General features: G+C 42.5%; 1 protein-coding gene across 2 annotated transcripts in view; it reads left to right on the top strand.

Moving 5' to 3' along the window:
• The window catches only part of cdhr2 (cadherin related family member 2), a 49,088-nt gene that overhangs the window by 28,879 nt on the left and 4,231 nt on the right, over nucleotides 1-15,978 (top strand). For both annotated transcript variants that reach the window (XM_065019989.1, XM_065019988.1), the window contains exons 25-29: nucleotides 1,152-1,226; nucleotides 1,626-1,764; nucleotides 3,407-3,528; nucleotides 10,656-10,772; nucleotides 12,820-12,903. In XM_065019989.1, the coding sequence (XP_064876061.1) occupies nucleotides 1,152-1,226; nucleotides 1,626-1,764; nucleotides 3,407-3,528; nucleotides 10,656-10,772; nucleotides 12,820-12,903 (537 nt within the window). The remainder of the gene's footprint in view (nucleotides 1-1,151; nucleotides 1,227-1,625; nucleotides 1,765-3,406; nucleotides 3,529-10,655; nucleotides 10,773-12,819; nucleotides 12,904-15,978) is intronic.

Below are 15,978 nucleotides of genomic sequence, written 5' to 3'. Positions count from 1 at the left end.
CACACTTTCACATAGACAAAAACTATGCGAACACACATTTTACTGTAAAACATACAGGTGGGTGCATGTAAGGTGCAGTATGTATCTGTATAGAGAATATTTCTGTATGCCGTGAAATACAAGTGGACTACTGTAATATGAAGCATTGTAGGAAGTATACAGTATACTGCTTATATACAGTAACAGTGCACTGTACATTGGTGGACATACCTGTTCTCTCTTCGAAACGTTTGAACTATTGAGGACACGGTTGATCTCCCAATATTCGGCTGCACCCTTCGACCCGTCTCAGCCATTGTAAGGCCATGATTGACAACATGGTCTACAATAGTGGCCCTTATGTCATCCGATATGCGCCTATGTCCTCTTCTGCCTCTTCCTCTGTATTGCCTTCCACCACGCATCCTTGCTCCTCTTCTTCCTCCTCTTGGCTGTTGACCCTGTTCGTTTCCTGGTCCATCCATTATTGGAAAATTGCAACTCTGTGTTGTGGTCTGTCTATATATGCTTGCCAATTGATTCTTCATGAGATGCAACTTTGAGAAATTTAGACAACTGGTTGATTGTTGGTTGAACTAACACTTTACATTCCTTCATGAGTGAGGGTCAATTTCACCTGCACGATTCATCAATTCATGTTTTTGTACAAAAGGTCTAATAGAAATGTGTAAAACTATGCTTGACAGTTTATGACAAATAGTTCAACAATTTTGCATGTAATGGCTTATGCAAGGAACTAATGCCTAGATGTTTTGAGGGGTAAGACTATTCAACAGAGAACCATCTACTATATTTTGATCAACATGACATGAGCAATTGATAATGTAGAAAAAAGCTGACACTTGTACATTATCAATTGCAATTTGTTCAAAAGGAATAAGAAATTGCTTTAATGATGTGCACAAGTGACTAGATGATTTCAAGTAGTATCAAGAATTGCACTTTTGATCTAAGAAATGCACCAAAGCGACTGAGAAAAACTGTAATAAACTACAATAAATGTTTTGTATTTGTTTGTTTATACGTTTAACAATTAATGTGGCTGTAGGATGATTTTCAGATTGAGATTACGTTGGCCTGTTGACGAGTGTTTTAACCACAGCATAGGGTAATACGAGAATTCATTAACCTTATAAATGTTTCCTACTCAGGCTTCTAACCGCAGCAACACAGACGAAAGTGGAAGTGGTTAAGATTAGGGCTGATTTAGCCAGTACGGAAATCAGGTAATGAATATCACATGACTACCAGGATTCCTAGTCAATTCCATTTCAGTTCCTGTCCATTCGTTCAAATTCCACATTTTCCTCATTGAAAAGCATTGCTGGAAATTGACATTTCAGTGTACTTCCAAAATTGACTGGAATTGAAATGTAATTAACTCCAACCCTGACTACTACATACCAATGTTTTCTTCTTCTCTCTGTTGATGACAGTCTCCAGGTGATACTTTACCACAGGAAATTAATACCGTGTGTGTGTGTGTGTGTGTGTGTGTGTGTGTGTGTGTGTGTGTGTGTGTTGTGTGTGTGTGTGTCTATGTGTGTGTGATCTGTAGATCTGTGTCACTGCTCAAGTAGTTTAGAAAAACATATATTTTTTAAAACTTCTTAATTATTTTGCAGGGCGTCTGGCGATACCGTAATGGAGGTGTACTTTGTGAATGCCAATGGAACGGCCCTCGACTCTGACACCGCCGAGACTATTCTGTCCAACAGTGTGGAACGGTACAAATTACAGATTGAATTTGGCCTGAAAGATATAGTAAGTTTACTATAGGAAACTATTATCCAACTATTTTTGTCTCTCCCCTCATGCCTGGCCTCCCTGACTCCTCCCTGACTCCTCCCCGACTCCTCCCTGACTCCTCCCTGACTCCTCCCCTCATGCCTGGCCTCCCTGACTCCTCCCTGACTCCTCCCTGACTCCTCCCCTCATGCCTAGCCATTACCATTACCATGCACATACAATACACATCTATTTCAAGAAACAAATGTCGCTTTTCATTTATTGGTTTTAAAATCTCAAGTCGTCTCCTGAACTCACTGCATTTCATTTGAATTGTCTCCAACCCTGGCCCTGTACATGCTAAACAAATATTTGTCTTGGGCTGTGTCTGAAATGACACACTATTCCTGATGTCGTACACTATTTTTGAACAGGGCTCTGGTGAAAAGTAGGGCACTACATAGGGAATAGGATTCCCATAGGGCAGGGTTCACCAAATGGGATGATTTTTGCCCGTGCGTGGTTTTATTTGGCCCCCATGTTTTCTGAGCAAAAATAAATAAATACAGTTAATTTTTTATATTTTTTATTGTTGGACATAAAAGACTGTAAAAACACCAGGAAATCAGAGCAGGGCAGAAGAAATCTGTTCCCAACTATTCCCACGGATAATAGAGAGACAAGGGAGGTGTCCTCCCTGACTCCTCCCTGACTCCTCCCTGACTCCTCCCTGTTTCAGACCGTTTTCTTCTTGCTTGGTTCCTAGTGAATAGGAGAGTAGTGGGCAGAAGGGGTGGTCATAGAGATAGTCAGTGTGGCCTCCCTGACTCCTCCCTGACTCCTCCCTGTTTCAGACCGTTTTCTTCTTGCTTGGTTCCTAGTGAATAGGAGAGTAGTGGGCAGAAGGAGTGGTCATAGAGATAGTCAGTGTGGCCTCCCTGACTCCTCCCTGACTCCTCCCTGTTTCAGACCGTTTTATTCTTGCTTGGTTCCTAGTGAATAGGAGAGTAGTGGGCAGAAGGAGTGGTCATAGAGATAGTCAGTGTGGCCTCCTGACTCCTCCCTGACTCCTCCCTGACTCCTCCCTGACTCCTCCCTGTTTCAGACCGTTTTATTCTTGCTTGGTTCCTAGTGAATAGGAGAGTAGTGGGCAGAAGGAGTGGTCATAGAGATAGTCAGTGTGGCCTCCCTGACTCCTCCCTGACTCCATTTTTGGGGTTCCTGCGGTCAATTTGCAGTCTATAAATGATTCGTAATTATATTCCGGCTCCCCGACCATCCACTCCAGAAAAACAATCGTCACACACCTGAATCAAGTTGATGATCTCTGCTATAGGTACTTCCACATGAATTGTTAAAGGTATAAATAAATAACTATAAATTCATGTCCTCCAGCTTGTATGTTACTACATTATTATGCTATATTTGTAATGTAGTGAAAATATACAGTAAAGATCTGTTACAGTACGATCTGACTTTGGGCCACTGAAGGAATGTTCCCCTGAGCAAATGTCCCAAGTTTTCCAGAAATCCTTATTGGAAGATTCACGGAATCAGGAAGAAATAAGAAACAATTCTGAATTCCTCCAACCATGATTTCTGGAAAACTATGGAATTTTTAGGGGAAAATTACCGTAATTTTCTGCAACTCTACTCTAAACTCTGTGTGGTGTTGCAGGGAGGGACTGTGGTGACAGAGAAGCAGGTGAATCCAATCATGTTCGTTCTGTTGGGACTGGTGGCAGGCCTCATCATCGTCCTGGCTGTCATGACAACGTCTCTGGTCTGCACCCGCAGGAGGTAAGCTGAGACCTGGGCACGTATCAAACATCTCCGAGTAGGAGCGCTGATCTCTGTCCTTTAGATTATAATGAATTGAAGTGTCATAGGTACTTAATCCTAGATCAGTGTCATAGGTACCTAATCCTAGATCAGTGTCATAGGTACCTAATCCTAGATCAGTGTCATAGGTACCTAATCCTAGATCAGTGTCATAGGTACCTAATCCTAGATCAGTGTCATAGGTACCTAATCCTAGATCAGTGTCATAGGTACCTAATCCTAGATCAGTGTCATAGGTACCTAATCCTAGATCAGTGTCATAGGTACCTAATCCTAGATCAGTGTCATAGGTACCTAATCCTAGATCAGTGTCATAGGTACCTAATCCTAGATCAGTGTCATAGGTACCTAATCCTAGATCAGTGTCATAGGTACCTAATCCTAGATCAGTGTCATAGGTACCTAATCCTAGATCAGTGTCATAGGTACCTAATCCTAGATCAGTGTCATAGGTACCTAATCCTAGATCAGTATTCTGACATGTTTGATACATATGAATGATTCACAAAAACAAAAAAAAATCACATTTTATTTTTCACATGAATACAACAGACAGTAGCGAGGCTCTATACAGGGTGTTACGGTAGGAGATGAATACAACAGACCTTAACATGAAATGATTACATACAAATCCATAACCAACAGTGCAGAATTGTTTAAAAAGTAAGTAAGAAAATATTAGCTTAAACAATAAATAAAGTAAGAAAAATTTAACACAATAATGAAAACAGTAGCGAGGCTCTATACAGGGTGTTACGGTACAGAGTCAATGTGGAGGCTATATACAGGGTATTACGGTACAGAGTCAATGTGGAGGCTATATACAGGGTGTTACGGTACAGAGTCAATGTGGAGGCTCTATACAGGGTGTTACGGTACAGAGTCAATGTGGAGGCTATATACAGGGTGTTACGGTACAGAGTCAATGTGGAGGCTATATACAGGGTGTTACGGTACAGAGTCAATGTGGAGGCTATATACAGGGTGTTACAGTACAGAGTCAATGTGGAGGCTATATACAGGGTGTTACGGTACAGAGTCAATGTGGAGGCTATATACAGGGTATTACGGTACAGAGTCAATGTGGAGGCTATATACAGGGTGTTACGGTACAGAGTCACTGGAGGCTATATACAGGGTGTTACGGTACAGAGTCAATGTGGAGGCTATATACAGGGTATTACGGTACAGAGTCAATGTGGAGGCTATATACAGGGTGTTACGGTACAGAGTCAATGTGGAGGCTATATACAGGGTGTTACGGTACAGAGTCAATGTGGAGGCTATATACAGGGTGTTACGGTACAGAGTCAATGTGGAGGCTATATACAGGGTATTACGGTACAGAGTCAATGTGGAGGCTATATACAGGGTGTTACGGTACAGAGTCAATGTGGAGGCTATATACAGGGTGTTACGGTACAGAGTCAATGTGGAGGCTCTATACAGGGTATTACGGTACAGAGTCAATGTGGAGGCTATATACAGGGTGTTACGGTACAGAGTCAATGTGGAGGCTATATACAGGGTGTTAGGTACAGAGTCAATGTGGAGGCTATATACAGGGTGTTACGGTACAGAGTCAATGTGGAGGCTATATACAGGGTGTTACGGTACAGAGTCAATGTGGAGGCTATATACAGGTGTTACGGTACAGAGTCAATGTGGAGGCTATATACAGGGTGTTACGGTACAGAGTCAATGTGGAGGCTATATACAGGGTGTTACGGTACAGAGTCAATGTGGAGGCTATATACAGGGTATTACGGTACAGAGTCAATGTGGAGGCTATATACAGGGTGTTACGGTACAGAGTCAATGTGGAGGCTATATACAGGGTGTACCGGTACAGAGTCAATGTGGAGGCTATATACAGGGTGTTACGGTACAGAGTCAATGTGGAGGCTATATACAGGGTGTTACGGTACAGAGTACATGTGGAGGCTATATACAGGGTGTTACGGTACAGAGTCAATGTGGAGGCTATATACAGGGTATTACGGTACAGAGTCAATGTGGAGGCTATATACAGGGGGTACCGGTACAGAGTCAATGTGGAGGCTATATACAGGGTGTTACGGTACAGAGTCACTGGAGGCTATATACAGGGTGTTACGGTACAGAGTCAATGTGGAGGCTATATACAGGGTATTACGGTACAGAGTCAATGTGAGGCTATATACAGGGTGTTACGGTACAGAGTCAATGTGGAGGCTATATACAGGGTGTTACCGGTACAGAGTCAATGTGGAGGCTATATACAGGGTGTTACGGTACAGAGTCAATGTGGAGGCTATATACAGGGTGTTACGGTACAGAGTCAATGTGGAGGCTATATACAGGGTGTTACGGTACAGAGTCAATGTGGAGGCTTTATACAGGGTGTTACGGTACAGAGTCAATGTGGAGGCTATATACAGGGGGTTACGGTACAGAGTCAATGTGGAGGCTATATACAGGGGTTACGGTACAGAGTCAATGTGGAGGCTATATACAGGGTGTTACGGTACAGAGTCAATGTGGAGGTTATATACAGGGTGTTACGGTACAGAGTCAATGTGGAGGCTATATACAGGGTATTACGGTACAGAGTCAATGTGGAGGCTATATACAGGGGGTACCGGTACAGAGTCAATGTGGAGGCTATATACAGGGTGTACCAGTACAGAGTCAATGTAGAGACTATATACAGGGTGTTACGGTACAGAGTCAATGTGGAGGCTCTATACAGGGGTACGGTACAGAGTCAATGTGGAGGCTTATATACAGGGTGTTACGGTACAGAGTCAATGTGGAGGCTATATACAGGGTGTTACGGTACAGAGTCAATGTGAGGCTATATACAGGGTGTTACGGGGGTACGGTACAGAGTCAATGTGGAGGCTATATACAGGGGGTACCGGTACAGAGTCAATGTGGAGGCTATATACAGGGTATTACGGTACAGAGTCAATGTGGAGGCTATATACAGGGGGTACCGGTACAGAGTCAATGTGGAGGCTATATACAGGGGGTACCGGTACAGAGTCAATGTGGAGGCTATATACAGGGGGTACCGGTACAGAGTCAATGTGGAGGCTATATACAGGGTGTACCGGTACAGAGTCACCTCCAATTTACTCAAATGATGTCAATTAGCCTATCAGAAGCTTCTAAAGCCATGACATCATTTTCTGGAATTTACCTAACTGTTTAAAGGCCCAGTAATCCTAGTGTATGTAAACTTCTGACCCACTGGAATTGGGATGCAGTGAATTATAAGTGAAATAATCTGTCTGTAAACATATGTTGGAAAAATGACTTGTGTCATGCACAAAGTAGATGTCCTAAACGACTTTCTGACTTTAACTGTAGGTAGAGTTATTAAAGTGACTATGCGTAGATGATAACAACCACTCCTGGTTGATGTAAGTGCCATTTTTCTTATTATTAGAACTCAAAACACCGTAGAACTACATTTTAGAACTTAAAACACCCTAGAAGTACATTTTAGAACTCAAAACAGAGTGTAGAAGTACATTTTAGAACTCAAAACACTGTAGAAGTACATTTTAGAACTTAAAACACCCTAGAAGTACATTTTAGAACTTAAAACACCGTAGAAGTACATTTTAGAACTCAAAACACCGTAAAAGTACATTTTAGAACTCAAAACAGAGTGTAGAGGTATATTTTAGAACTTAAAACACAGTAGAAGTATATTTTAGAACTTAAAACACCCTAGAAGTACATTTTAGATCTCAAAACACCGTAAAAGTACATTTTAGAACTCAAAACAGAGTGTAGAGGTATATTTTAGAACTTAAAACACAGTAGAAGTATATTTTAGAACTTAAAACACCCTAGAAGTACATTTTAGATCTCAAAACACTGTAGAAGTACATTTTTGAACTCAATTAATTGAGGCAATATGTACATCTAGGTAAATAAAGGATTAAAATAAAGATAAAGTGACTATGCATAGATAATTATTTTTTATTTTTTATTTCTTATTCTTTTGTAGGTCTTTTTTAAAAGTTTTTAAAAAACTGCATTGTTGGTTAGGGCTTGTAGGTAAGCATTTCACTGTAAGGTCTACTACACCTGTTGTATTCAGCATTTCACTGTAAGGTCTACTACACCTGTTGTATTCAGCATTTCACTGTAAGGTCTACTACACCTGTTGTATTCAGCATTTCACTGTAAGGTCTACTACACCTGTTGTATTCATCATTTCACTGTGAGGTCTACTACACCTGTTGTATTCATCATTTCACTGTAAGGTCTACCACACCTGTTGTATTCAGCATTTCACTGTAAGGTCTACTACACCTGTTGTATTCAGCATTTCACTGTAAGGTCTACTACACCTGTTGTATTCAGCATTTCACTGTAAGGTCTACTACACCTGTTGTATTCAGCATTTCACTGTGAGGTCTACTACACCTGCTGTATTCAGCATTTCACTGTAAGGTCTACTACACCTGTTGTATTCAGCATTTCACTGTGAGGTCTACTACACCTGTTGTATTCAGCATTTCACTGTAAGGTCTACTACACCTGTTGTATTCAGCATTTCACTGTAAGGTCTACCACACCTGTTGTATTCAGCATTTCACTCTAAGGTCTACTACACCTGTTGTATTCAGCATTTCACTGTAAGGTCTACACCGGTTGTAATTCAGCATTTCACTGTAAGGTCTACTACACCTGTTGTATTCAGAATTTCACTGTGAGGTCTACTACACCTGTTGTATTCAGCATTTCACTGTGAGGTCTACTACACCTGTTTTATTCAGCATTTCACTGTAAGGTCTACTACACCTGTTGTATTCAGCATTTCACTGTAAGGTCTACTACACCTGTTGTATTCGGCGCACGTGACAAATAACATTTGATTTGATTTGATTAATAAACAACGAGTAGCAGCAGTGTAAATAAAGGGGGCTAATGCATATTGTCCGGGTAGCCATTTTATTAATCGTTCAGCAGTCTTATGGATTAGGGGGTAGAGGCTGTTAAGGAGCCTTTTGGACCTAGACTTGGCACTCCGGTACCGCTTGCCGTGCGGTAGCAGAGAGAGCGGTCGGATGAAAAGCAGTTGCCATATCAGGCGGTGATGCTCTCGATGGTGCAGCTGTAGAACCTTTTGAGGATCTGAGGACCCATGCTAAATCTTTTCAGTCTCCTGAGTGGGAAGAGGCGTCGTCGTGCCCTCTTCATGACTGTGTTGGTGTGTGTGGACCATGTTAACTCCTTAGTAATGTGGACAGCGAGGAACTTGGAGCTCTCGACCCGCTCCACTACAGCTCTGTCAATGTGAATGAGGGCATGCTCGCCATCCTTTTCCTGTAGTCCACGATCAGCACTTTTGTATTGATCAAATTGAGAGATAGGTTGTTGTCCTGACCTCCTTCCTGTAGGCTGTCTCATCAGTGTCAGAGATCAGGCCTACCACCGTTGTGTTGTGTCGTCGGCAAACTTAATGATGGTGTTGGAGTCGAGCGTGGCATTTCAGTCGTGGGTGAACAGTGAGTACAGGAGGGGACTAAGTACCTATCCTTGAGGGGCCCCCAGGTTGAGGATGGTTGCCTACCCTTACCACCTGTGGGTGGCCCGTCAGGAAGTCCAGGATCCAGTTGCAGAGGGAGATGTTTAGTCCCAGGGTCCTTAGCTTAGTGATGAGCTTTGAGGGCATTATGGTGTTGAACGCTGAGCTGTAGTCAACGAACAGCATTCTCACTTAGGTCTTCCTTTTGTCCAGGTGGGAATGGTCAGTGTGAAGTGAAATGGAGATTGTATCATCTGTGGATCTGTTGGCAAGGTATGGGAATTGGAGTCGGTCTAGGGTTTTTGGGATGATGATGTTGATGTGAGTCATGACCAGCCTTTCAAAGCACTTCATGGCACTACCTTGGCATTCTTGAGCAAAGGAACTATGGTGATTTGCTTGAAACATGTAGGTATTAGAGACTGAGTCATTGAGGGGTTGAAAATGTCAGTGAAGTTACTTGCCAGTTGGTCAGCGCATGCTCTGAGTACGCGTCCTGGTAATCTATCTGGCCCTGCAGCCTTGTGAATGTTGACCTGTTTGAAGGTTTTACTCACATCACTACGGAGAGTGTGATCACACAGTCATCCAGAACAACTGATGCCATCATGCAAGGTTCAGTGTTGCTTGCCTCGAAACGAGTATAGAAGGCATTTAGCTCGTCTGGTAGGCTCCTGTCATGGGGCAGCTTGCGGCTGGGTTTCGCTTTGTAATCCGTAATAGTTTGCAAGCCCTGCCACATCCGACAAGAGTCAGAGTCGATTTAGTAGGATTCAATCTTAGTCCTGTATTTACGCTTCGCCTGTTTGATGGTTCATCAGAGAGGGCATAGCGGGATTTTTTTATAAGCTTAGTGTCCTGCTCCTTCAAAGCGGTATCTCTAGCCTTTAGCTCAGTGCGGATGTTGCCTGTAATCCATGGCTTCTGGTTGGGATGTTTACGTACGGTCACTGTGGGGACGAAGTCGTCGATGCACTTATTGATGAAGTCAGTGAATGATGTGGTGTACTCCGCAATAACATCGGATGAATCCCGGAACGTATTCCAGTCTTACACGTGGTCTGCGGTTGTGATCCCTGTTAGACGTGTTGCTACATTTAAAGAGAAAAGGATGGCAGGAAACTAGTATGGGTTAGTAAGTATGGGTAACTAGTATGGGTTAGTAAGTATGGGTAACTAGTATGGGTTAGTAAGTATGGATAACTAGTATGGGTTAGTAAGTATGGATAACTAGTATGGGTTAGTAAGTATGGGTAACTAGTATGGGTTAGTACGTATGGACAACTAGTATGGGTTAGTAAGTATGGATAACTAGTATGGGTTAGTAAGTATGGGTAACTAGTATGGGTTAGTAAGTATGGGTAACTAGTATGGGTTAGTAAGTATGGATAACTAGTATGGGTTAGTAAGTATGGATAACTAGTATGGGTTAGTAAGTATGGATAACTAGTATGGGTTAGTAAGTATGGATAACTAGTATGGGTTAGTAAGTATGGGTAACTAGTATGGGTTAGTAAGTATGGGTAACTAACCTATGGATGGTAAACTTTTACAGCTACAGAACGAAACTGAAGGCATCTAAAGCCATGAACTCAGCAGCCATGGTGGTGACTGGTGGAGATCAGAAGAGTGGGCCTGTCGTGCCTGGAACCAACAAGTACACTATGGAGGGGTGAGTCCTGTCCTCCACACATTGGCTGCATCCCAAATGGCACCCTATTCCTTGCATAGTGCACTAGTTTTAACCTGGACCCATAGGGAGGATCCAACTCCCTACATGAAATGTATATGTACAATAATTACAGAATAACACAGAGTGCAAATTATTCAGACCCCTTGACTTTTTCCACATTTTGTTACGTTATTATTCTAAAATGTATGAAATAAAATGTTTTCCTCATCAATCTACACTCAATACCCCAGGTAGAAATGCTTGCAAAAATTATTACAAATAAAACACTGAAATATCACATATGATGCTACAACCACCATGATTCACCATAGGGATAGTGCCACAATAACCCATAATTACAAAGCAAAAACTGTTTTTTTGTTAGACATTTTTGCAAATGTATACAAAAAACAAAAACGATCTTATTTAAATAAGTAATCTGACCCTTTGGTATGAGACTCGAAATTGAGCTCAGGTCCATCCTGTTTCAATTGACCATCCTTGAGATGTTTCTACAGCTTGATTGGAGTCCACCTGTGGTAAATTCAATTGATTGGAAATTATTTGGAAAGGCACACACCTGTCTATATAAGGTACCACAGTTGACAGGTGCATGTCAGAGCAAAAACCAATCCATAAGTTCGAAGGAATTGTCTACAGAGCTCCGAGACAGGATGGTGTCGAGGTACAGATCAGGAGAAGGATACCAAAACATTTCTGCATTATCGAAGGTCCTCAAGAACACAGTGGCCTCCATCATTCTGAAATGGAAGAAGTTTGGAACCACCAACACTCTTCCTAAAGCTGGCCGCCCGGCCAACTTGAGCAATCGGGGGAGAAGGGCCTTGGTCAGGGAGGTGACCAAGAACCCTATTGTCACTGCTCTGTGGTTATGGGAGAACCTTCCAGAAGAACAACCATCTCTGCAGCACTCCACCAATCAGGCCTTTATAGTAGAGTGGCCAGCCGGAAGCCACTCCTCAGTAAAAGGAACATGACAGCCCACTTGGAGTTTGCCAAAAGGCACCTAAAGACTCTCAGACCATGAGGAACAAGATTCTCTGGTCTGATGAAACCAAGATTGAACTCTTTGGTCTGAATGCCACACGTCACATCTGGAGGAAACCTGGCACCATCCCTAAGGTGAAGCATGGTGGTGGAAGCATCCCTAAGGTGAAGCATGGTGGTGGAAGCATCCCTAAGGTGAAGCATGGTGGTGGAAGCATCCCTAAGGTGAAGCATGGTGGTGGAAGCATCATGCTGTGGGGATGTTTTTCAGCGGCAGGGACTGGGAGACTCGTCAGGATCGAACAGGACAATGACCCTAATCCCACAGCCAAGACAACGCAGGAGTGGCTTCGAGACAAGTCTCTAAATGTCCATGAGTGGCCCAGCCAGAGCCTGGACTTGAACCCGATCAAACATCTCTGGAGAGACCTGAAAATAGCTATACAGTGACGCTCCCCATCCAACCTTACAGATCTTGAGAGGATCTGCAGAGAAGAATGGGAGAAACTCACCAAATACAGGTGTGCCAAGCTTGTAGTGTCATACCCAAGAAGACAAGGCTGTAATCGCTGCCAAAGTTACTTCAACAAAGTACTGATTATAAAGGGTCTGAATACTTACGTAAATGTAAAATTGAAGTTTTTCACATTTTATACATTTGCAAAAATGTATAAAAACCTGTTTTTGCTTTTTCATTATTGGGTATTGTGTGAAGATTGATGATGGGGGGGATGGGAAAATAATTTAATCCAGTTTTTTTAATAAGGCTGTAACGTACCAAAATGTGTGAAAAGTGAAGGGGTCTGAATACTTTCCCGAATGCACCGTATGTTTTACATGGTGACACAAATATAATTACGACACTAAACAATGAGAAGATATTTTGGACCGCAGTTTCGTTTTTAGCACGTGTTTCCAATGCATTTGAAATGTGCCATCAAGTCACAAGTCACATCATTTCACTTGTTACATTTGCAAAGGGAATAGGGAAGTAAGGTGGCCTAACAGTGTTGTCTCTGTCCCTGTATTTGTGTCTTAGGGCTAACCCTGTGCTCAACTTGAACATCGACACAGTCACGGACCTGGGCTTCGACGAGGAAGGATCTAACGCTGACAGAGTCAGGTAGAAATCACCTATTGATGATGATGATGATGATGATGACAATAAGAACAATATGTGCAGACCGTGTGGTCTAGTAGTAATACTCACGGCCATACGATTGGATTTGAACACTACACTACAGAGTCATGTGAACACTACAGAGCCATGTGAACACTACACTACAGAGTCATGTGAACACTACAGAGTCATGTGAACAATACACTACAGAGCCATGTGAACACTACAGAGCCATGTGAACACTACACTACAGAGTCATGTGAACACTACAGAGTCATGTGAACACTACACTACAGAGCCATGTGAACACTACAGAGTCATGTGAACACTACAGAGTCATGTGAACACTACAGAGTCATGTGAACACTACACTACAGAGTCATGTGAACACTACAGAGTCATGTGAACACTACACTACAGAGCCATGTGAACACTACAGAGTCATGTGAACACTACAGAGTCATGTGAACACTACAGAGTCATGTGAACACTACAGAGCCATGTGAACACTACAGAGTCATGTGAACACTACAGAGTCATGTGAACACTACACTACAGAGCCATGTGAACACTACAGAGTCATGTGAACAATACACTACAGAGCCATGTGAACACTACAGAGCCATGTGAACACTACACTACAGAGTCATGTGAACACTACAGAGTCATGTGAACACTACACTACAGAGCCATGTGAACACTACAGAGTCATGTGAACACTACAGAGTCATGTGAACACTACACTACAGAGCCATGTGAACACTACAGAGTCATGTGAACACTACAGAGTCATGTGAACACTACAGAGTCATGTGAACACTACAGAGTCATGTGAACACTACACTACAGAGTCATGTGAACACTACAGAGTCATGTGAACACTACACTACAGAGCCATGTGAACACTACAGAGTCATGTGAACACTACACTACAGAGCCATGTGAACACTACAGAGTCATGTGAACACTACAGAGTCATGTGAACACTACAGAGTCATGTGAACACTACAGACTCATGTGAACTCTACAGAGTCATGTGAACACTACAGAGTCATGTGAACACTTCAGACTCATGTGAACACTACACTACAGAGCCATGTGAACACTACAGAGTCATGTGAACACTACAGAGTCATGTGAACACTACAGAGTCATGTGAACACTACAGACTCATGTGAACTCTACAGAGTCATGTGAACACTACAGAGTCATGTGAACACTTCAGACTCATGTGAACACTACAGAGTCATGTGAACACTACAGAGCCATGTGAACACTACAGAGTCATGTGAACACTACAGAGTCATGTGAACACTACAGACTCATGTGAACACTACAGACTCATGTGAACACTACAGAGTCATGTGAACACTACACTACAGAGCCATGTGAACACTACAGAGTCATGTGAACACTACAGAGTCATGTGAACACTACAGACTCATGTGAACTCTACAGAGTCATGTGAACACTACAGAGTCATGTGAACACTTCAGACTCATGTGAACACTACAGAGTCATGTGAACACTACAGAGCCATGTGAACACTACAGAGTCATGTGAACACTACAGAGTCATGTGAACACTACAGAGTCATGTGAACACTACAGACTCATGTGAACACTACAGACTCATGTGAACACTACACTACAGAGCCATGTGAACACTACAGAGTCATGTGAACAATACACTACAGAGCCATGTGAACACTACAGAGTCATGTGAACACTACAGAGTCATGTGAACACTACAGAGTCATGTGAACACTACAGACTCATGTGAACTCTACAGAGTCATGTGAACACTACAGAGTCATGTGAACACTTCAGACTCATGTGAACACTACAGAGTCATGTGAACACTACAGAGCCATGTGAACACTACAGAGTCATGTGAACATTACAGAGTCATGTGAACACTACAGAGTCATGTGAACACTACAGACTTATGTGAACACTACAGACTCATGTGAACACTACAGAGTCATGTGAACACTACACTACAGAGCCATGTGAACACTACAGAGTCATGTGAACACTACACTACAGAGTCATGTGAACACTACACTACAGAGTCATGTGAACACTACAGAGTCATGTGACCACTACACTACAGAGCCATGTGAACACTACACTACAGAGCCATGTGAACACTACAGAGTCATGTGAACACTACAGAGTCATGTGAACACTACAGAGTCATGTGAACACTACACTACAGAGTCCTGTGATCACTACAGAGTCATGTAAACACTACAGAGTCCTGTGAACACTACAGAGTCATGTGAACACTACAGAGTCCTGTGAACACTACAGAGTCATGTAAACACCACAGAGTCATGTGAACGCTACACTTCAGACTCATGTGAACACTACAGAGTTATGTGAACACTTCAGACTCATGTGAACACTACACTACAGAGCCATGTGAACACTACAGAGTCATGTGAACACTACAGAGTCATGTGAACACTACAGACTCATGTGAACTCTACAGAGTCATGTGAACACTACAGAGTCATGTGAACACTTCAGACTCATGTGAACACTACAGAGTCATGTGAACACTACAGAGCCATGTGAACACTACAGAGTCATGTGAACACTACAGAGTCATGTGAACACTACAGACTCATGTGAACACTACAGACTCATGTGAACACTACAGAGTCATGTGAACACTACACTACAGAGCCATGTGAACACTACAGAGTCATGTGAACACTACAGAGTCATGTGAACACTACAGACTCATGTGAACTCTACAGAGTCATGTGAACACTACAGAGTCATGTGAACACTTCAGACTCATGTGAACACTACAGAGTCATGTGAACACTACAGAGCCATGTGAACACTACAGAGTCATGTGAACACTACAGAGTCATGTGAACACTACAGAGTCATGTGAACACTACAGACTCATGTGAACACTACAGACTCATGTGAACACTACACTACAGAGCCATGTGAACACTACAGAGTCATGTGAACAATACACTACAGAGCCATGTGAACACTACAGAGTCATGTGAACACTACAGAGTCATGTGAACACTACAGAGTCATGTGAACACTA

The sequence above is a fragment of the Oncorhynchus nerka genome, linkage group LG6 (assembly GCF_034236695.1).
Source record: "Oncorhynchus nerka isolate Pitt River linkage group LG6, Oner_Uvic_2.0, whole genome shotgun sequence".
NCBI classification, from domain to species: Eukaryota; Metazoa; Chordata; class Actinopteri; order Salmoniformes; family Salmonidae; genus Oncorhynchus; species Oncorhynchus nerka.
This window is presented reverse-complemented; position numbering and strand designations above follow the sequence as displayed.